Source organism: Taeniopygia guttata, chromosome 30 (assembly GCF_048771995.1).
Source record: "Taeniopygia guttata chromosome 30, bTaeGut7.mat, whole genome shotgun sequence".
Classification (NCBI taxonomy): Eukaryota; Metazoa; Chordata; class Aves; order Passeriformes; family Estrildidae; genus Taeniopygia; species Taeniopygia guttata.
Window position 1 is genome coordinate 913,389 of NC_133055.1, and position 21,360 is coordinate 934,748.

The 21,360-nt window shown below is 46.6% G+C and overlaps 2 protein-coding genes and 1 long non-coding RNA gene across 17 annotated transcripts in view; all 3 read left to right on the forward strand.

The window, feature by feature from the left end:
- The window catches only part of AKAP8 (A-kinase anchoring protein 8), a 33,286-nt gene extending 15,219 nt beyond the window's left edge, over positions 1–18,067 (forward strand). For 3 of the 7 annotated variants that reach the window (XM_072920026.1, XM_072920030.1, XM_072920028.1), the window contains 6 exons: positions 796–889; positions 3,846–3,899; positions 5,256–5,386; positions 8,180–8,311; positions 17,279–17,776; positions 17,944–18,067. In XM_072920026.1, the coding sequence (XP_072776127.1) occupies positions 796–889; positions 3,846–3,899; positions 5,256–5,386; positions 8,180–8,311; positions 17,279–17,761 (894 nt within the window). In that variant the 3' untranslated portion in view covers positions 17,762–17,776; positions 17,944–18,067. Of the gene's footprint in view, positions 1–795; positions 890–3,845; positions 3,900–4,380; positions 4,431–5,255; positions 5,387–8,179; positions 8,312–17,278; positions 17,777–17,943 lie in introns of those variants that run through there. The other 4 variants (XM_072920027.1, XM_072920029.1, XM_072920031.1 and 1 more) reach the window with 4 other exon arrangements.
- On the forward strand, positions 8,318–9,586 carry LOC121468326 (uncharacterized). The gene is made up of 2 exons (XR_012052292.1): positions 8,318–8,641; positions 9,424–9,586. It is a non-coding gene; the product is annotated as an uncharacterized lncRNA (long non-coding RNA).
- Positions 18,068–19,778: 1,711 nt separating the features above from the next.
- BRD4 (bromodomain containing 4) overlaps positions 19,779–21,360 on the forward strand; it is an 83,583-nt gene continuing 82,001 nt past the window's right edge. For 4 of the 9 annotated variants that reach the window (XM_072919953.1, XM_072919958.1, XM_072919960.1 and 1 more), the window contains exon 1: positions 20,478–20,633. The gene's annotated coding sequence lies outside the window, so the exon portion shown is untranslated. Of the gene's footprint in view, positions 19,923–20,055; positions 20,258–20,476; positions 20,634–20,784; positions 20,919–21,360 lie in introns of those variants that run through there. The other 5 variants (XM_072919956.1, XM_072919954.1, XM_072919957.1 and 2 more) reach the window with 5 other exon arrangements.

Consider the following 21,360-nt stretch of genomic DNA (forward strand, 5'->3'; position numbering starts at 1 on the left):
ATTCCCATTTTTATTCCCATTTTTATTCCCATTTTTATTCCCGTTTTCCCAGGAGCCCATCATGAACCGGAATTCCGGGTTTTATTCCCAGAATTCCCATTTTTATCCCCAGAATTCCCATTTTTATCCCCATTTTTATTCCCATTGTTATTCCCGTTTTCCCAGGAGGTGCATCGTGAACTGGAATTCCGAGTTTTATTCCCAGATTTTATCCCCAGAATTTCCAGGTTTTATTCCCAGGTTTTATCCCCAGAATTCCAATTTTTATTCCCATTTTTATTCCCATTTTTCCCCTTTCCCAGAAGTCCATTGTGAACAGGATTTCCGGGTTTTATTCCCAGAATTTCCAGGTTTTATTCCCAGAATTCCCATTTTTATTCCCTTTTTTTTTCCCAATTTTTTCCCCGTTTTTCCCGTTTTCTCAGGAGTCCATAGTGAACCGGAATTCCAGGTTTTATTCCCAGAATTCCGGGTTTTATTCCCGTTTTCATTCCCGTTTTTCCAGGAGTCCATCGTGAACCGGAATTCCGGGTTTTATTCCCAGAATTTCCAGGTTTTATCCCCAGAATTCTCATTTTTATTCCCATTTTTATTCCCATTTTTCCCCTTTCCCAGGAGTACATCGTGAACAGGAATTGCGGGTTTTATTCCCAGAATTCCGGGTTTTATTCCCAGAATTCCGGGTTTTATTCCCGTTTTCATTCCCGTTTTTCCAGGAGTACATAGTGAACTGGAATTCCAGGTTTTATTCCCAGAATTCCGGGTTTTATTCCCGTTTTATTCCCGTTTTCCCAGGAGTACATCGTGAACAGGAACCGGAAGATCGAGCGGCGCCGGCAGGAGATGCCGGAGAGGGACGGGAGCAGAGCGCGGCCGGATCCCTTCCGGGGTGGGAAAAATCCCAAATTCCCAAATTCCACCCCAAATTCCATCCCAAATCCCAAATCCCAAATCCGGATCCCTTCCGGGGTGGGAAAAATCCCAAAATCCCAAATTCTGATCCCAAATCCGGATCCCTTCCGGGGTGGGAAAAATCCCAAATTCCACCCCAAATTCCACCCCAAATTCCATCCCAAATTCCCACCCCAGATCCCTTCCGGGGTGGGACAGAATCCCAAATTCCCAAATCCCAAATCCTGATCCCTTCCGGGGTGGGACCAAAATCCCAAATTCCCATCCCAAATTCCATCCCAAATCCCAAATTCCACCCCAAATTCCAAATCCCAAATCCTGATCCCTTCCGGGGTGGGAAAAATCCCAAATTCCACCCCAAATCCTAAATCCCCATCCCAAATCCCAAATCCCAAATCCGGATCCCTTCCGGGGTGGGCAAAATCCCAAATTCCACCCCAAATTCCATCCCAAATCCCAAATTCCATCCCAAATCCCAAATCCCAAATCTGGATCCCTTCAGGGGTGGGACAGAATCCCAAATCCCAAATCCTGATTCATTCCGGGGTGGGCAAAATCCCAAATTCCACCCCAAATTCCATCCCAAATCCCAAATCCCAAATCCCCATCCCAAATCCGGATCCCTTCCGGGGTGGGCAAAATCCCAAATTCCCAAATTCTGATCCCAAATTCCATCCCAAATCTCAAATTCCACCCCAAATCCCAAATTCCCATCCCAAATCCCAAATCCCAAATCCTGATCCCAAATCCCAAATTCCCATCCCAAATCCGGATCCCTTCCGGGGTGGGAAAAATCCCAAATTCCACCCCAAATTCCATCCCAAATCCCAAATCCCAAATCCCAAATCCCGATCCTTTCCGGGGTGGGCAAAATCCCAAATTCCACCCCAAATTCCATCCCAAATTCCATCCCAAATCCCAAATCCTGATCCCTTCCGGGGTGGGAAAAATCCCAAATTCCCAAATCCCAAATTCCACCCCAAATCCCAAATGCCAAATCCCAAATTCCCATACTAAATTCCCATTCCAAATCCCAAATCCCAAATCCTGATCCCTTCCGGGGTGGGAAAAATCCCAAATTACACCCCAAATCACATCCCAAATCCCAAATCCCATCCCAAATCCCAAATTCCCATCTCAAATCCCAAATCCTGATCCCAAATCCCAAATCCTGATCCCTTCCGGGGTGGGACCAAAATCCCAAATCCCAAATCCCAAATCACATCCCAAATCCCAAATCCCCATCACAAATCCCAAATTCCCATCCCAAATTCCAAATCCTGATCCCTTCTGGGGTGGGACAGAATCCCAAATCCCAAATCCCAAATCCCAAATTCCCATCTCAAATCCCAAATCCTGATCCCAAATCCTGATCCCTTCCGGGGTGTGGCCAATTCTCATTTTTGGGGTAAAATTTGCTGTATTTTCTCCCTGAAAAAGGGAATTTCGGGGCGGGGCCGGGGCTGTTTGACTCCCGCTTTCCCGGATTTCTGGAATTGACAGAATTTTGGGAATTTTTTGGGAATTAGGGATCGGGCAGGAGCATTTTTCAAATGGGACTGGGGGTAATGCTCATTTTTGGGGTAAAATTTGCTGGATTTTCTCTCTGAAAAAGGGAATTTCGGGATGGGATTGGGACTGTTTGACTCCCGCCGCTCTGGATTCCCGGAATTGACGGAATTTTGGGAATTTTTGGGCTCAGGGATCGGGCAGGAGCATTTTTTCAAGTGGATCGAGGCCAGTTCCAATTTTTGGGGTAAAATTTGCTGGATTTTCTCTGTGAAAAAGGGAATTTCGGGATGGGATTGGGACTGTTTGACTCCCGCTTTCCCGGATTTCCAGAATTCCCGGAATTTTGGGAATTTTTTGGGCTCAGGGATCGGGCAGGAGCATTTTTCAAATGGAAATGAGGGTAATGCTCATTTTTTGGGGTAAAATTTGCTGAATTTTCTCTGTGAAAAAGGGAATTTCGGGGCGGGGCCGGGGCTGTTTGACTCCTGCTTTCCCGGATTTCCGGAATTGACGGAATTTGGGAATTTTTGGGAATTAGGGATCGGCCAGGAGCATTTTTCCAATGGAAATGAGGGTAATGCTCATTTTTGGGGTAAAATTCGCTGTATTTTCTCTCTGAAAAAGGGAATTTCGGGGCGGGGCCGGGGCTGTTTGACTCCTGCTGTCCCAGATTTCCAGAATTGACGGAATGTTGGGAATTTTTGGGAATTAGGGATCGGGCAGGAGCATTTTTGCCAATGGGATTGAGGGTAATGCCCATTTTTGGGGTAAAATTCGCTGGATTTTCTCTCTGGAAAAGGGAATTTCGGGGCTGTTTGACTTCTCCTCACTCTAATTCATGGAATTTTTTTAATTTTTTGGGAATTTTTTTTTGAATTTTTGGGAATTTTTTGGATCAGGGATCGGCCAGGAGCATTTTTCAAATGGAAATGAGGGTAATGCTCATTTTTGGGGTAAAATTCGCTGTATTTTCTCTCTGAAAAAGGGAATTTCGGGATGGGATTGGGACTGTTTGACTCCCGCTTTCCCGGATTTCCGGAATTGACGGAATTTTGGGAATTTTTGGGAATTAGGGATCGGGCAGGAGCACTTTTTCAAGCGGATCGAGGCCAATTGTCATTTTTGGGGTAAAATTTGCTGTATTTTCTCTCTGAAAAAGGGAATTTCGGGGCGGGATTGGGACTGTTTGACTCCTGCTTTCCCAGATTTCTGGAATTGACGGAATTTTGGGAATTTTTGGGAATCAGGGATCGGGCAGGAGCATTTTTGCCAATGGAAATGAGGGTAATTCTCATTTTGGGGTAAAATTTGCTGTATTTTCTCCCTGAAAAAGGGAATTTCGGGGCGGGGCCGGGGCTGTTTGACTCCTGCTTTCCCGGATTCCCGGAATTGACGGAATTTTGGGAATTTTTGGGAATTAGGGATCGGGCAGGAGCACTTTTTCAAGCGGATCGAGGCCAATTCTCATTTTTGGGGTAAAATTCGCTGGATTTTCTCCCTGAAAAAGGGAATTTCGGGGCTGTTTGACTTCTCCTCACTCAAATTCATGGAATTTTTTTAATTTTTTGGGAATTTTTGGGAATTTTTTGGGAATCAGGGATCGGGCAGGAGCACTTTTTCAAGCGGATAGAGGCCAATTGTCATTTTTGGGGTAAAATTCGCTGGATTTTCTCCCTGAAAAAGGGAATTTCGGGGCTGTTTGACTTCTCCTCACTCAAATTCATGGAATTTTTGGCATTTTTTGGGGAATTTTTGGGAATTTTGGGAATTTTTTGGATCAGGGATCGGCCAGGAGCATTTTTCAAATGGAAATGAGGGTAATGCTCATTTTTGGGGTAAAATTCGCTGTATTTTCTCTCCGAAAAAGGGAATTTTGGGATGGGATTGGGACTGTTTGACTCCCGCTTTCCCGGATTCCCGGAATTGACGGAATTTTGGGAATTTTTTGGGAATTAGGGATCGGGCAGGAGCACTTTTCCAAGGGAATTTAGGCCAATTGTCATTTTTGGGGTAAAATTTGCTGTATTTTCTCCCTGAAAAAGGGAATTTTGGGGCTGTTTGACTTCTCCTCACTCAAATTCATGGAATTTTTTGAATTTTTTGGGAATTTTTTTTTGAATTTTTGGGAATTTTTTGGAATTAGGGATTGGCCAGGAGCACTTTTCCAATGGGATCGAGGCTAATTCTCATTTTTGGGGTAAAATTTGCTGTATTTTCTCCCTGAAAAAGGGAATTTCGGGGTGGGGCCGGGGCTGTTTGACTCCCGCTTTCCCGGATTTCCGGAATTGACGGAATTTTGGGAATTTTTGGGAATTAGGGATCGGCCAGGAGCATTTTTCAAATGGAAATGAGGGTAATGCTCATTTTTGGGGTAAAATTTGCTGGATTTTCTCTCTGAAAAAGGGAATTTTGGGGCGGGGCCGGGGCTATTTGACTCCTGCTTTCCCAGATTTCCGGAATTGACGGAATTTTGGGAATTTTTTGGGAATCAGGGATCGGCCAGGAGCATTTTTGCCAATGGGATTGAGGTCAATGCTCATTTTTGGGGTAAAATTTGCTGGATTTTCTCTCTGAAAAAGGGAATTTCGGGGCTGTTTGACTTCTCCTCACTCAAATTCATGGAATTTTTGGAATTTTTGGGAAATTTTTGGGATCAGGTCTGGCTCAGGAGCTTTTCCTCAAGGAAATTGGGACCAATTTTCATTTTTGGGGTAAAATTTGCTGGATTTTCTCCCTGAAAAAGGGAATTTCGGGGCGGGATTGGGACTATTTGACTCCTGCTTTCCCGGATTCCCGGAATTGACGGAATTTTGGGAATTTTTGGGAATCAGGGATCGGGCAGGAGCACTTTTTCAAGCGGATCGAGGCGGCGCACTGCCTGGCCTGCGACATGCTGATCCCGGCCCAGGGAGCGCTGCTGCAGCGGCACCTGCGCTCCGCCGAGCACAACCGCAGCCGCAGGGTGAGATTTTATCCCTAATTTATCCCAAAATTATCCCGGGTTTATCCCAAATTTATCCCAGATTTATCCCAGATTTATCCCGGATTTAGCCCAAAATTATCCCGGGTTTGTCCCAAATTTATCCCGGATTTATCTCAGATTTATCCTGAATTTATCCTGAATTTATCCCAAATTTATCCTGGATTTATCCCAGATTTATCCTGGATTTATCCCGGATTTATCCCAGATTTATCCCAGATTTATCCCAAATTTAGCCCGGATTTATCCCGGATTTATCCCAAATTCATCCCAAATTTATCCCGGGTTTATCCCAAATTTATCCCGGATTTATCCCGGATTTACCCCCGATTTAGCCCAAATTTATCCCAGATTTATCCCGGGTTTATCCCAAATTTATCCTGGATTTACCCCAAATTTATCCCAAATTTATCCTGGATTTATCCCGGATTTATCCCAAATTTATCCCGGATTTATTCCCATTTACCCCAGATTTATTCCCAGATTTATCCCTGATTTATCCCAAATTTATCCCAGATTTACCCCAAATTTATCCCGGATTTATCCCGGATTTATCCTGGATTTATTCCAAATTTATTCCCATTTATCCCGGATTTATCCCAAATTTATCCCGGATTTATTCCCATTTATCCCCATTCATCCCGGGTTTAGCACAACCGCAGCCGCAGGGTGAGTCTGGCACGGGTTTATCCCAAATTTATCCCGGATTTATCCCAAATTTATCCCGGATTTATCCTGAATTTATCCCGGATTTATCCCAAATTTATCCTGAATTTATCCCGGATTTATCCCAGATTTATCCCTGATTTATCCCAGATTTATCCCTGATTTATTCCCTTTCATCCCGGGTTTATTCCCGGGTTTAGCACAACCGCAGCCGCAGGGTGAGAGTTTGGCCCAAATTTATCCCAAAATTATCCCAAATTTATCCCGGATTTATCCCGGATTTTTCCTGGATTTATCCCAGATTTATCCCAAATTTATCCCAAATTTATCCCAGATTTATCCCAAATTTAGCCCGGATTTATCCCGGATTTATCCCGGATTTATCTCAGATTTATTCCCAAATTTATCCCAGATTTATTCCCAGTTATTCCCATTTATTCTCCATTCATCCCGGGTTTAGCACAACCACAGCCGCAGGGTGAGCTTGTCCCAAATTTATCCCAAATTTATCCCTAATTTATCCCGAATTTATCCCGGGTTTATCCCGGATTTATCCTAGATTTATTCCCAGTTATTCCCATTTATTCCCATTTATTCCCCATTGATCCCGGGTTTAGCACAACCGCAGCCGCAGGGTGAGTCTGGCCCGGATTTATCCCAAATTTATCCCCAGTTATCCCAGAATTTTGGGGTTTCTTCCCAATTTCCCCCTGAACCCCTGCAGAATTCCCGGAATTCCATGTTTATTTCCCCCGAATCCCTTCAGAATTCCCAGAATTCCGTGTTTTTCCCTCTAACCCCTTCAGAATTCCCGGAATTCCAGGTTTATTTCCCCCTAATCCCTTCAGAATTCCCAGAATTCCGGGATTTCCCCTCTAACCCCTTCAGAATTCCCGGAATTCCGGGAATTTTCCCTCTAACCCCTTCAGAATTCCCGGAATTCTGGGATTTTCCCCCCAAACCCCTTCAGAATTCCCAGAATTCTGGGATTTTCCCCCCAAACCCCTTCAGAATTCCCAGAATTCTGGGCTTTTCCCCCCAAACCCCTGCGGAATTCCCGGAATTCCAGTTTTTTCCCCCATTTTCCCTCTAAACCCCTGCAGAATTCCCAGAATTCCATTTTTTTTCCCCCAAATCCCTTTAGAATTCCCAGAATTCCAGGTTTATTTCCCCCAAACCCCTTCAGAATTCCCGGAATTCCGTGTTTTTCCCTCTAACCCCTTCAGAATTCCCGGAATTCCGGGATTTTTCCCCCATTTTCCTCCCGAACCCCTTCAGAACTCCCAGAATTCTGGGAATTTCCCCTCTAATCCCTTCAGAATTCCCGGAATTCCGGGATTTTCCCCCCAAACCCCTTCAGAACTCCCGGAATTCCGGGAATTTTCCCTCTAACCCCTTCAGAATTCCCAGAATTCCGGTTTTTTTCCCCCATTTTCCTCCCGAACCCCTTCAGAATTCCCAGAATTCTGGGATTTTCCCCCCAAACCCCTGCGGAATTCCCGGAATTCCGGGATTTTCCCTCTAACCCCTTCAGAATTCCCGGAATTCCATTTTTTTCCCCCATTTTCCCCCTGAACTCTGCAGAACTCCCAGAATTCCAGGTTTTTTCCCCCATTTTACTCCCGAACCCCTTCAGAATTCCCAGAATTCCAGGTTTATTTCCCCCTAATCCCTTCAGAATTCCCAGAATTCCGGGAATTTTCCCTCTAACCCCTTTAGAATTCCCAGAATTCCGGGATTTTCCCTCTAACCCCTTCAGAATTCCCAGAATTCTGGGCTTTTCCCCCCAAACCCCTGCGGAATTCCTGGAATTCCGGGATTTTCCCCCCATTTTCCCTCTAAACCCCTGCAGAATTCCCAGAATTACGTGATTTTCACCCAAACTTCTGCGGAATTCCAGGAATTCCAGGATTTTTTTCCCCCAAATCCCTTCAGAACTCCCAGAATTCCGGGATTTTTTCCCATTTTCCCCCCGAACCCCTGCAGAATTCCCAGAATTACGTGATTTTCACCCAAACCTCTGCGGAATTCCAGGAATTCCAGGTTTATTTCCCCCTAACCCCTTCAGAACTCCCGGAATTCCGGGAATTTCCCCTCTAACCCCTTCAGAATTCCCGGAATTCCGGGATTTTCCCCCTTTTCCAGCTGGCGGCGGAGCAGTTCAAGAAGACGAGTCTGCACGTGGCCAAGAGCGTCCTGAACAACAAACACATCGTCAGGATGCTGGAGAGATACCTGCAGGTACCCAAAATTCCCGGAATTCCCGAAATTCCCACCTCCCAGACACTTCCCAAAAATCCCAAAAAAAATCCCCCCAAAAAAATCCCGAAAATTCAAAAAAAAAACCCCCAAAAATCCGCAGTTTTCCCTTTTTTTCGTGCCATTTTCCGGGTTTTTTTCTGTTTTTTTTCCTGATTTTTGGCAAATTTTGGGAATTTTTTCCCATTTTTTTTCCCACTTCTTTGGGATCCAAAAATTTCAGGAAAATCTGGAATTTTTCCCCGTTTTTGGGGGTTTTTCTCCCGTTTTTGGGACAAACACATCGTCAGGATGCTGGAGAGATACCTGCAGGTACCCGGAATTCCCGAATTCCCGAAATTCCCACCTCCCAGACCCTTCCCAAAAATCCCCAACAAAATCCAAAAAAATCCCCAACAAATCCCCCAAAAAATCCCCCCAAAAATCCCCCCAAAAATCATTAAAAAATCCCCTTTTTTTGTGTTTTTTTTGTCCCATTTTGGGTTTTTTTTTAAATTTTTTTTTGGGCAGATTTTGGGAATTTTTTCCCCTTTTTTTTCCCCACCTCTTCCCGATTCCAACATTCCCAAAAAAATTCCCGCAAATTCTGGAATTTCCCTTTTTTTGGTTCATTTTTTGTGCAATCCGGGTTTTTTTTCCCTGCTTTTCCCGGTGCTTTTGTCATTCCTGGGGTTTTTTTTTGGGAATATTTTCCCCCTCTTTGGCATTCCCAGTGCCCAATCCCAAAAAAATCCCGGATTTTTCCCGTTTTTCCTGTTTTTTTCTTCATTTTCCTGTGGTTTTGTCACTCTTGGGCTTTTTTGGAGGAATTTTTTCCCAATTTTTTCCCACAAAAATCCCTCAAATCCTGGAATTTTCCCCAAAATCCCCCCTGGAGCCGAGGCTGCCGTTCAGGAATTTTGGGAATTTTCAGAAATTTTGGAATTTCGGGGCAGCTCCGGCCCCATCCGGGCGGGAATTCCCATCCCAAATCCCAATCCCAGGAATCCAAACCCCCCCAAAAATCCCCAAAAATCCCAATTTTTTCCCCTTGGGAGCGCCGGAATTTGGGGCTGGGCCGGGAATTCCGGGATTTTCCGGAATTTTCCGGGCAGGATCCGCGGAGGAGAAGGAACGGAGGCGCCTCCGGAAGATTCCCGAAAATTCCGGCGGGAGAAGCTCCAAGATCCCAAAATTCCCTCCCCGGTCCTGGAAGTTTGGGGAAAAGTTGGAAAAAATGGGAAAAAAAAAAGGGAAAAAAAGTGGGAAAACCGGGAATTGCCTCTTCCTGCTGGTCCTGGGAAAAACGGGAATTGCATCCCAAAAAACGGGAATTTGGATCCCGAAAAACGGGAATTTGGATCCCGAGAAATGGGAACTCGGATCCCGAAAAACGGGAATTGCATCCCGGAAAACGGGAATTTGGATCCCGAGAAATGGGAACTCGGATCCCGAAAATTGGGAGTTTGGATCCCAAAAATTGGGAATTTGGATCCCAAAAAATGGACTTTGGATCCCGGGAAGACGGACTTGGAGTCCTGGGAAAAGGAGGGAGTTTGCATTCCGAAAAATGGGATTTTGGATCCCAAAAAATGGGATTTTGCATCCCAAAAAATGGGATTTGCATCCCGAAAAATGAAAATTTGCATCCTGGGAAGACGGACCTCAGGTCCAGGGAAAAAATGGGATTTTGGATCCCAAAAAATGGGATTTGGATCCCAAAAAAAATGGGATTTGGATCCCAGGAAAAGGGACCTGGAGTCCCGGGAAAAAAGGGATTTTGGATCCCAAAAAATGGGATTTTCATCCCAAAAAAAAGGGACTTTGGATCCCAAAAAAAGGACTTTGCATCCTGGGGAAAAAATGGGATTTGCATCCCAAAAAATGGGATTTTCATCCCAAAAAAAGGACTTTGGATCCTGGGGAAAAAATGGGATTTGAATCCCGGGAAAAGTGACCCGAAATCCTGGGAAAGAGTCCAAGAAGGAAGATTTTGGATCCTGGGAAGACGGACCTGGAGTCCCAAAAAATGGGATTTGGATCCCGAAAAATGGGATTTGCATCCCGAAAAATGGGATTTGCATCCCGAAAAATGGGATTTGGATCCCGAAAAATGGGATTTGGATCCCAAAAAAAGGACTTTGGATCCTGGGGAAAAATGGGATTTGGATCCCAAAAAACGGGATTTGCATCCCAAAAAAAGGACTTTGGATCCTGGGAAAAAGGGACCCGGACTCCCGGGAAAAATGGGATTTTGCATCCCAGAAAAACGGGACTTTGCGTCCCAAAAAATGGGATTTGGATCCCAGAAAAAGGACTTTGGATTCTGGGAAAAGAAGGGATTTGGATCCCGAAAAATGGGATTTGGATCCCGAAAAATGGGATTTTGGATTCCAAATAAAGGACTTTGGATCCTCGGGAAAAATGGGATTTGGATCCTGGGGAAAAATGGGATTTGCATCCCACAAAAAGGACTTTGGATCCTGGGAAAAAAGGGACCCGGAGTCCCGGGAAGAAAAGGGATTTGGATCCCAAAAAATGGGAATTTGGATCCCAAAAAATGGGATTTGGATCCCAAAAAAAGGGATTTGGATCCCAAAAAATGGGATTTGGATCCCAAAAAATGGGATTTGCATCCCAAAAAAGGAGATTTTGGATCCCGAGAAGAGACGGTGGATCCCAAAAAAAGGACTTTGGATCCCGGGAAAAGGAGGTACGTTTGATCCTGGAAAAAACGGGAATTGCATCCCAAAAAAAGGGACTTTGGATTCCGAGGAAAAAGGATTTTGGATCCTGGGAAGACGGACCCGGAGTCCCGGGAAAAACGGGATTTGGATCCCGAAAAATGGGATTTGGATCCCGAAAAATGGGATTTGGATCCCGAAAAATGGGATTTGGATCCCGGAAAAATGGGATTTGGATCCCGGAAAAAGGACTTTGGATCCTCGGGAAAAACGGGATTTTGCATCCCAAAAAATGGGATTTTGGATCCCAAAAAATGGGATTTGGATCCCAAAAAATGGGATTTGGATCCCAAAAAAAGGATTTTGGATCCTGGGAAGACGGACCTGGAGTCCCGGGAAAAGGAGGGAATTTGCATCTCAGAAAAATGGGATTTGCATCCCGAAAAATGGGATTTGGATCCCGAAAAACGGGACTTTGCGTCCCAAAAAATGGGATTTGTATCCCAGAAAAAGGACTTTGGATCCTTGGGAAAAACGGGATTTGGATCCCAAAAAATGGGATTTTGGATCCCAAAAAATGGGATTTGCATCCCAGAAAAAGGACTTTGGATCCTTGGGAAAAACGGGATTTGGATCCCAAAAAATGGGATTTGGATCCCAAAAAATGGGATTTGGATCCCAAAAAATGGGATTTGGATCCCAAAAAAGGAGATTTTGGATCCCGAGAAGAGAGGCGGCGGATCCCAAAAAAAGGACAGCGGATCCCGGGAAAAGGAGGTACGTTTGATCCTGGAAAAACGGGAATTGCATCCCAAAAAAAGGGACTTTGGATTCTGAGGAAAAAGGATTTTGGATCCTGGGAAGACGGACCTGGAGTCCCGGGAAAAATGGGATTTGGATCCCGAAAAATGGGATTTGGATCCCGAAAAATGGGATTTGTATCCCGAAAAATGGGATTTGGATCCCGAAAAACGGGACTTTGCGTCCCGAAAAACGGGATTTGGATCCCAGAAAAAGGACTTTGGATCCTCGGGAAAAATGGGATTTGAATCCCGGGAAAAGTGGCCCGAAATCCTGGGAAAGAGTCCAAGAAGGAAGAGTTTGGATCCCGGGAAGACGGACCTGGAGTCCCGGGAAAATGGGATTTGGATCCCGAAAAATGGGATTTGCATCCCGAAAAATGGGATTTGTATCCCGAAAAACGGGACTTTGGATCCTGGGAAGATGGACCTCGGGTCCAGGGAAAAATGGGATTTACATCCCAAAAAATGGGATTTCCATCCCAGAAAAAGGACTTTGGATCCTGGGGAAAAATGGGATTTGGATCCCAAAAAAAGGATTTTGGATCCTGGGGAAAAGGGACTTGCAGTCCTGGGAAAATGGGATTTGGATCCCGAAGAATGGGATTTGCATCCCAAAAAATGGGATTTGCATCCCGAAAAATAGGATTTGGATCCCGAAAAACGGGATTTGGATCCCGAAAAACGGGACTTTGCGTCCCAAAAAATGGAATTTTGGATCCCAGAAAAAGGACTTTGGATCCTCGGGAAAAACGGGATTTTGGATCCCAAAAAATGGGATTTGGATCCCAAAAAATGGGATTTGGATCCCAAAAAATGGGATTTGGATCCCAAAAAAGGAGATTTTGGATCCCGAGAAGAGAGACGGTGGATCCCAAAAAAAGGACAGCGGATCCCAGGAAAAGGAGGTACGTTTGATCCTGGAAAAAACGGGAATTGCATCCCAAAAAAAGGGACTTTGGATTCCGAGGAAAAAGGATTTTGGATCCTGGGAAGACGGACCTGGAGTCCCGGGAAAATGGGATTTGGATCCCGAAAAATGGGATTTGGATCCCAGAAAAATGGGATTTGGATCCCGAAAAATGGGATTTGGATCCCGAAAAATGGGATTTGCATCCCGAAAAATGGGATTTGTATCCCGAAAAATGGGATTTGGATCCCGAAAAACGGGACTTTGCGTCCCGAAAAACGGGATTTGGATCCCAGAAAAAGGACTTTGGATCCTCGGGAAAAATGGGATTTGGATCCCAAAAAATGGGATTTTGCATCCCAAAAAAAGGATTTTGGATCCTGGGAAGACGGACCTGGAGTCCCGGGAAAAATGGGATTTGGATCCCGAAAAATGGGATTTGGATCCCGAAAAACGGGACTTTGCGTCCCAAAAAATGGGATTTTGCGTCCCAAAAAATGGGATTTGTATCCCAGAAAAAGGACTTTGGATCCTGGGGAAAAAATGGGATTTTGGATCCCAAAAAATGGGATTTTGGATCCCAAAAAATGGGATTTTGATCCCAGAAAAAGGACTTTGGATCCTCGGGAAAAACGGCATTTGGATCCCGAAAAATGGGATTTGCATCCTGGGAAGACGGACCTTGAGTCCAGGGAAAAATGGGATTTGCATCCCGAAAAATGGGATTTGTATCCCAAAAAATGGGATTTGCATCCCGAAAAATGGGATTTGCATCCCACAAAAAGGACTTTGGATCCTGGGAAAAGAAGGGATTTGGATCCCAGGAGAAATGGAATTTGGATCCCAAAAAATGGGATTTGGATCCCAAAAAAAGGATTTTGGATCCCGAAAAATGGGATTTTGGATCCCAATAAAAGGATTTTGGATCCTGGGAAGACGGACCTGGAGTCCCGGAAAAACGGGATTTTGCATCCCAAAAAATGGGATTTGGATCCCAGAAAAAGGACTTTGGATCCTCGGGAAAAATGGGATTTTGGATCCCGAAAAATGGGATTTTGGATCCCAAAAAATGGGATTTGGATCTCAGAAAAAGGACTTTGGATCCTCGGGAAAAACGGGATTTTGAAACCCAAAAAATGGGATTTTGGATCCCAAAAAAGGGGATTTGGATCCCGAAAAACGGGACTTTGGATCCTCGGGAAAAATGGGATTTTGGATCCCAAAAACCAGGATTTTGGATTCCGAAAAAACGGGATTTTGGATCCCAAAAAACGGGATTTTGGATTCCGAAAAAACGGGATTTTGGATCCCGGGAAGACGGACTTCGCATCCCAAGAAGAGGAACTGCGGATCCCAAAAAATCCGATTTGGATCCAGGAAAAACGGGAATTTGGATCCCAAAAAATCCGATTTGGATCCAGGAAAAACGGGAATTTGGATCCCAAAAAATCCGATTTGGATCCCAGTTTGGGATCGTTCCCGTTATCCCAAAAATTCCCATTATCCCAAAAATTCCCATTATGCCAAAAATTCCCATTATCCCAAAAATTGCCATTATCCCAGAAATTCCCATTATCCCAGAAATTCCCATTATCCCAGAAATTCCCATTATCCCAAAAATTCCCATTATCCCCAAAATTCCCATTATCCCCAAAATTCCCATTATCCCAAAAATTCCCATTATCCCAGAAATTCCCATTATCCCAAAAATTCCCATTATCCCAGAAATTCCCAATTTTCCTGCTTTTCCTCCCAAATTTCCACCGTTTTCTCCCAATTTTCTCCATTTTTTCCCAAATTTCCATTTCTTCCCCCCCAATTTTCCCCATTTTCCTCTTTTCCCCACATTTTACATTTTTCCCCCAATTTTCAAGGATTTTTCTCCAAATTTCCCCAAAATTTTCCTGCTTTCCCCCATTTTCCCTTTTCTTCCCAATTTTCCATGTTTTTCCCCCAATTTTCCATGTTTTTCCCAAATTTCCCTGTTTTCTCCCCAGTTTCCATTGTTTTTCCCCAAATTTCCCTATTTTTCCCCCATTCCCCTTTTTCCCCAATTTTCCATGTTTTCCCCCAATTTTCCATTATTTTCTGCCCAATTTTCCTGTTTTTTTCCCCAATTTTCCATCATTTTCTCTCAAATTTTCCATCTTTTCCCCCCCAATTTTCCTGTTTTTTTTCCCCAATTTTCCATTATTTTCTCCCCATTTTTCCATTTTTCCCCCCCAATTTTCCATTATTTTTTCTCCAGTTTTTTTTCCCCAAAATTTCCATTATTTCCCCCCAATTTTCCATGTTTTTCCCCAATTTCTCCCCAATTTTCCTGTTTTTTTCTCCCCAATTTTCCATTATTTCCCCCCCAATTTTCCATGTTTTCTCCCCAATTTTCCATTATTTTCTGCCCATTTTTCCATTTCCCCCCCCAATTTTCCATGTTTTTCTCCCCAATTTTCCTGGTTTTCCCCCCAATTTTCCAGGTTTTCCCCACAACTTTCCTGTTTTTTCCCAAATTTTCCTGGTTTTTCCCCATTTTCCCTTATTCCCCCCCCCCCCCCAATTTTCCCTGTTTTTCTCCCCAATTTCCATTGTTTTTCCCCAAATTTTCCCCCCAATTTTCCATCATTTTCTCTCCAATTTTCCATTTCCCCCCCCACAATTTTCCTGGTTTTTTTCCCCCAATTTTCCACTAATTTCTGCCCAATTTTCCATGTTTTTCCCCAATTTTCCATTATTTTCCCCCAATTTTGTTCCCCCCAAAATTTCCATTATTTCCCCCCAATTTTCCATTGTTTTTCTCCCCAATTTTTGTGTTTTCCCCCTAATTTCCCTATTTTCCCCCTATTTTCCCTTTTTTCCCCAATTTCCCCCCAACTTTCCATGTTTTTCCCCAATTTCCCCCCAATTTTCCATGGTTTTTCTCCCCAATTTTTCTGTTTTTCCCCAAATTTCCCTATTTTTTCCCCATTTCCCCTTTTTCCCCAATTTTCCATGTATTTCCCCCCAATTTTCCATTATTTTCTCCACAATTTTCCTGGGTTTTATTCCCCAATTTTCCATGTATTTCCCCAATTTTCCATTATTTCCCTTCCCAATTTTCCATGTTTTCCCCAATTTTCCATGTTTTTCCCCAATTTTCCATTATTTTCCCCCAATTTTGTTCCCTCCAAAATTTCCATTATTTCCCCCCAATTTTCCATGTTTTTCCCTAATTTTCCATTATTTTTCCCCAATTTTGTTCCCCCCAAAATTTCCATTATTTCCCCCCAATTTTCCATGGTTTTTCTCCCCAATTTTTGTGTTTTTCCCCTAATTTCCCTATTTTCCCCCTATTTTCCCTTTTTTCCCCAATTTCTCCCCAATTTTCCCTTTTTTCCCCAATTTCCCCCCCATTTTCCATGTTTTTTCTCCCCAATTTTTGTGTTTTTCCCAAAATTTCCCTATTTTTTCCCCATTTTCCCTTTTTCCCCAATTTTCCATGTATTTCCCCCCAATTTTCCATTATTTTCTCCACAATTTTCCTGGGTTTTTTCCCCCAATTTTCCATGTATTCCCCAATTTTCCATTATTTCCCTTCCCAATTTTCCATTATTTTCCCCCAATTTTGTTCCCTCCAAAACTTCCATTATTTCCCCCCAATTTTCCATGTTTTTCCCTAATTTTCCATTATTTTTCCCCAATTTTGTTCCCCCCCAAATTTCCATTATTTCCCCCCAATTTTCCATGGTTTTTCTCCCCAATTTTTGTGTTTTTCCCCAAATTTCCCTATTTTTCCCCCATTCCCCTTTTCTCCCCAGTTTTCCATGTTTTCCCCAATTTTCCATTATTTTCTGCCCAATTTTCCTGTTTTTTTTCCCCAATTTTCCATCATTTTCTCTCAAATTTTCCATTTCCCCCCCCCCAATTTTCCTGGTTTTTTTTCCTCAATTTTCCATTATTTTTTCTCCAATTTTGTTCCCCCCCCAAATTTCCATTATTTCCCCCCAACTTTCCATGTATTTTCTCCCCAATTTCCCCCAATTTTCCATGTTTTCCCCCCAATTTTCCTGTTTTTTCCCAATTTTCCCTGGTTTTCTGCCCAATTTTCCTGCTTTTTCCCCAAATTTCCCTATTTTCCCCCCATTTCCCCTTTTTCCCCAATTTTCCATTATTTTCCCCCCAATTTTCCTGGGATTTTTCCCCCAATTTTCCATTATTTTCTCCCCATTTTTCCATTTCCCCCCCCCAATTTTCCATGTTTTTCCCTAATTTTCCATTATTTTTTCCCCAATTTTGTTCCCCCCAAAATTTCCATTATTTCCCCCCGATTTTCCATGGTTTTTCCCCAATTTTTGTGTTTTTCCCCTAATTTCCCTATTTTCCCTTTTTTCCCCAATTTCTCCCCAATTTTCCATGTTTTTCCCCAATTTCTCCCCAATTTTCCCTTTTTCCCCCAATTTCTCCCCAATTTTCCATGTTTTTCCCCAATTTCCCCCCAATTTTCCACGTTTTTTCTCCCCAATTTTTGTGTTTTCCCCCAAATTTCCCGTTTTCCCCCCAATTTTCCCAAATTTTCCATATTTTTCCCATTTTTCCCCCCCAGGGCGAGGATCCCTTCACGGAGGAGCCTCCGGAGGAATCCCGGGAAAACCCCGAATCCACGGAAACGCCGGAAAAAATCCCGGAAAAAGGCGAAATTCCCGAAAATTCCCCAAATTCCCAAAAATTCCTGGAGCCCCCCAGACCCCTCCTGGTGCCGCCGTTCCTGGAGGAGCCGGAAAATCCCGAAAATCCCGAAATTCCCGAAAATCCGACGGAAAAATCGCAGGAATTGGGGATTTCCACCCAAAACCAAACTGAGGGAGGGGAGGGGGAAGAGGAGGAAAAAATTCCGGAAAAAAATCCCGGAAAAATCCCGGAAAAGGAGGAAAAAATCCCGGAAAAAATGGTGGAAAAAGAGGAAAAAATCCCAGAAAAAAACGCGGAAAAAGAGGAAAAAATCACGGAAAAAATTCCGGAAAAAATTCCAGAAAAAGAGGAAAAAATCCTGGAAAAGGAGGAAGAGAAAAAGGTGGAAAAATCCTGAGAATTTCAGGAAAAGGTGAGGATTTGATTCAGGAAATTTGGATTTTTCCAGGATTTTTCCAAGCTGGGGGGGGGGGGTGGGATTTTGGGGAGAATTCCTGGGAAATTCATGAAAATTAATTTGATTTTTCCAGGATTTTTTCCTGATTTTATTTTTATTATTTTTTTTTTCCATCCTTCCAGGATGAAGAAACCACAAAAGAGGAAAAATTCCCAAATTTTCCCATCCCTGAGGAATTCTCTGCTGGGATTTGGGGAAAAAAGCCTCAAAAAATGGGAAAAATAAAAAGTTGGAAATTTGGGAAAATTCCTGGGAAATTCCTTCATTTTTTTTTCTAAAATTAATCCGTTTTAGGGAAGATTTTTCCCCCAAAAAATTGGAATTTTTCCCTTTTTTCCTCATTCCCGGTGAGGATTTGGGGCTGGAATGGGAATTTTAAGGAATTTTCCCATTCCAAAGGAGGATTTTTGGGAGAAATTCCCATTTTTTTCCCCAAAAATTTCCCTTTTCCAGCAAAATTCAGAGGCTCCACCTTGTGATTTTTATCCTGATTTTTCCTACAGAATTCCCAAAAAAAAATTCCAGAAATTCTTTGGGATTCGGAGTCGGGATTTTTGAATCGTTTTGTTTGAACCAAAATTTCCTTTTTTCACCCCAAAAAAAAAAAAAAATTCCCAAAGGGAATTCCCAAAAAAATGGGGAATTTTGGGGGGATTTTTTTCCTTAAATTGATCCCAAATTTCTCTGGAATGGGAATTTCTGGGGGGGGGGACCCCAAAATGTCCCTAAATCCCCCCCAAAATGTCCCCAAAATGTCCCAAAATCCCCCAAAATGTCCCCAAAATGTCCCAAAATCCCCCAAAACGTCCTCAGGGACCCCAAAAATGTCCCCAAATTGTCCTTGGGACCCCCAAAATGTCCCCAGGACCCCAAAATGTCCCTAAATCCCCCAAAATGTCCCCAAAATGTCCCCAAAACCCCCCAAAATGTCCCAAAATCCCCCAAAATGTCCCCAAAATGTCCCAAAATCCCCCAAAATGTCCCCAGGGACCCCCAAAATGTCCCCAGATGTCCCCTGGGACCCCCAAAATGTCCCCAGGGACCCCCAAAATGTCCCCAAATGTCCCTTGGGACCCCCAAAATGTCCCCAAATTGTCCCTGGGACCCCCCAAATGTCCCCAAATTTATCGAGGGACCCCCAAAATGTCCCCAAATTTATCGAGGGACCCCCAAAATGTCCCCAGGGACCCCCAAAATGTCCCCAAATTGTCCCTGGGACCCCCAAAATTTCCCCAAATCCCCCCAAAATGTCCCCAGGGACCCTCAAATTGTCCCCAGGGGCCCCAAAATGTCCCCAAATCCCCCCAAAATGTCACCGGGGACCCCCAAAATGTCCCCAACGTGTCCCCCGGACCCCCAAATTGTCCCTCCCCCCCTCCCGGTGTCCCCTGTCCCCTCCCGGTACCCCCGGGACCCTCCCGGTACCCCCCAAATGTCCCTTCCCGGTGTCCCCTCCCGGTGCCCCCCCCCGGTTTATCCCTTCCCCCCTCCCGGTACCCCTCCCGGTGTCCCACTTGACCCTCCCGGTACCCCCCAAATGTCCCCTCCGGTGTCCCCCCAAATGTCCCGTCCCGGTGTCCCCCCGGTTCTCCCCCTCCCCTCCTCCGGTGTCCCCCCGGTTTCCCCCCCCATTTTCCCTCCCGGTGTCCCCCCGGTGTCCCATCCCCCCTCCCGGTGTCCCCTCCCCTCTCTCGGTGCCCCTCCCGGTGTCCCATCCCCCTCTCCCTCCCCCCTCCCGGTATCCCCCCGGTTCCCTCCCCCTCCCGGTGTCCCCCCTGTGTCCCCCTTCCTTCTCCCGGTTCTCCCCCCCTTCCCGGTTCTCCCCTCCCCCCTCCCGGTGTCCCCATTCCCCTCCCGGTGTCCCCTCCCCCCTCCCGGTTCTCCCCCCCTCCCCTCCCGCTCCCCGGTGACGTCACGCGCGGGGCCGGCGGCGGTGGGCGTGTCCGCGTGCGCCGTGACGTCACGCGCAGCGCGGTGAGGTCAGTGCGGCGCCGCTGCCGGAGCCGCTGCCCCTCTGTGCCCGCGGCCCCCCCTCCCCTTCCTCCCCTTCCTCCTCCTCCTCCTCCTCCTCCGCCGTCCCGGAGCGCCGCGGCCCCCTCAGGTAACAGCGGGGCCGCCGCGGGCGCACCGGGAGGGCCGGGCCGGGCCGGGCCGGGGGCGCCGCCGCCGCTGAGGGGAACCGGGAGGACGGAGCGGGACACACCGGGTGGGCTTAATGGGGGCGCCGCGATTCACCAACGCCGTTTACGTCGCCCCGCCGGCGTAACCCGCATTGCGTAATGCGGCCGCTGCGTCAGGGGCGGCTACGCCAACGGCGTAAGCTGCGGCGCGGGCCCCGCCGCTGCGCCAACGCCGTAAAGGCGGGGGCGCCGCCGCCGCCAGCGCCGCTCACTCGCCGCCCTCCGCCGCGCCCGCCGCTGTCTCCGCCGCCTCCCGGTACGGCCCGCGGGCGATCCGCGGCGTGTCCGCCCTCACCGGGCAGCGCGGGGGTCGCGGCGGAGCGCCCTCCGCCCTGCGCCGCCGGGGTTACGCCGTTTGCGTAGGGCGCGGGGCGGGGCGGGCGGGGCCGCGCTCCGCCGTTTGCGTAAACACCGTTTCTCGCCGCCTTACGCCGTTTGCGTACCATTATCCGTGCGCGGCGTTACGCCGTTGGCGTAGCGCCGGGCGCGCCGTTGGCGTAGCGCGGGGCGGGGCCGGCGCGCGGGGGGCACTTCCTGCCGCCGCCATTTTGTGGCGGACCGGGAGGAAGCGGCGGCGGCTCCGGAGCGGCGGCGGCGGCTCCAAAGCGGCGGCAGCGCCGGCCCGGCCCGCGGTGAGTTAACCCCGGAACGCCGCCGGTAGCGCCCGGGGAGCCGCTCAGGGCCGCCCCGCTGCTCCCGAGGCGGCCCGCCCCCGGTTAGGCACGGCCCGCCCCCGTTAGGCCCAGGCCGCTCCCGCCCCCGCCGCTCCGTGAGGGGAGGAGGCGCTGAGGGCGGCCCGGGGCTGCACCGGGCCCGGTGCTGCGGCTGCTCCCGGGGCTGTTTTCAGCTCTCCTCCCCAATTTTCGCGATTTTGGGAAGCGGTGACGGTGGAACGGGCGGCGATGGGAGCGGGGAAGGTCCTGAGGGGAGCGCGGGGGGGTGGGGGGGGCACCGGGAATTCGGGAGTGACACCGGGAATTGGGGAGTGACACCGGGAATAACGGGTGGGACCGGGAATAACGGGTGGGACCGGGAATTCTGGAGTGACACCGGGCCCTGAGGGCATTCCCGGGAAGTTTGGGAATGCTGAGGGGGTTTTTGGGATGGAAAGTGAACGCTGAGGGAATTCCCGGTTTTTTTGGGATGGGAATGGGACACTGAGGGGATTAATGGGATTTTTGGGATGGGAATGACACACTGAGGGGATTAACGGGATTTTTGGGATGGAAAGTGAATCCTGAGGGAATTCCTGAATGTTTTGGGACGGGAATTGGGAACATGAGGCAATTCCTGGTTTTTTTGGGATGGGGAGTGAATCTTGAGGGAATTCCTGGATATTTTGGGATGAAGAGGAAACAC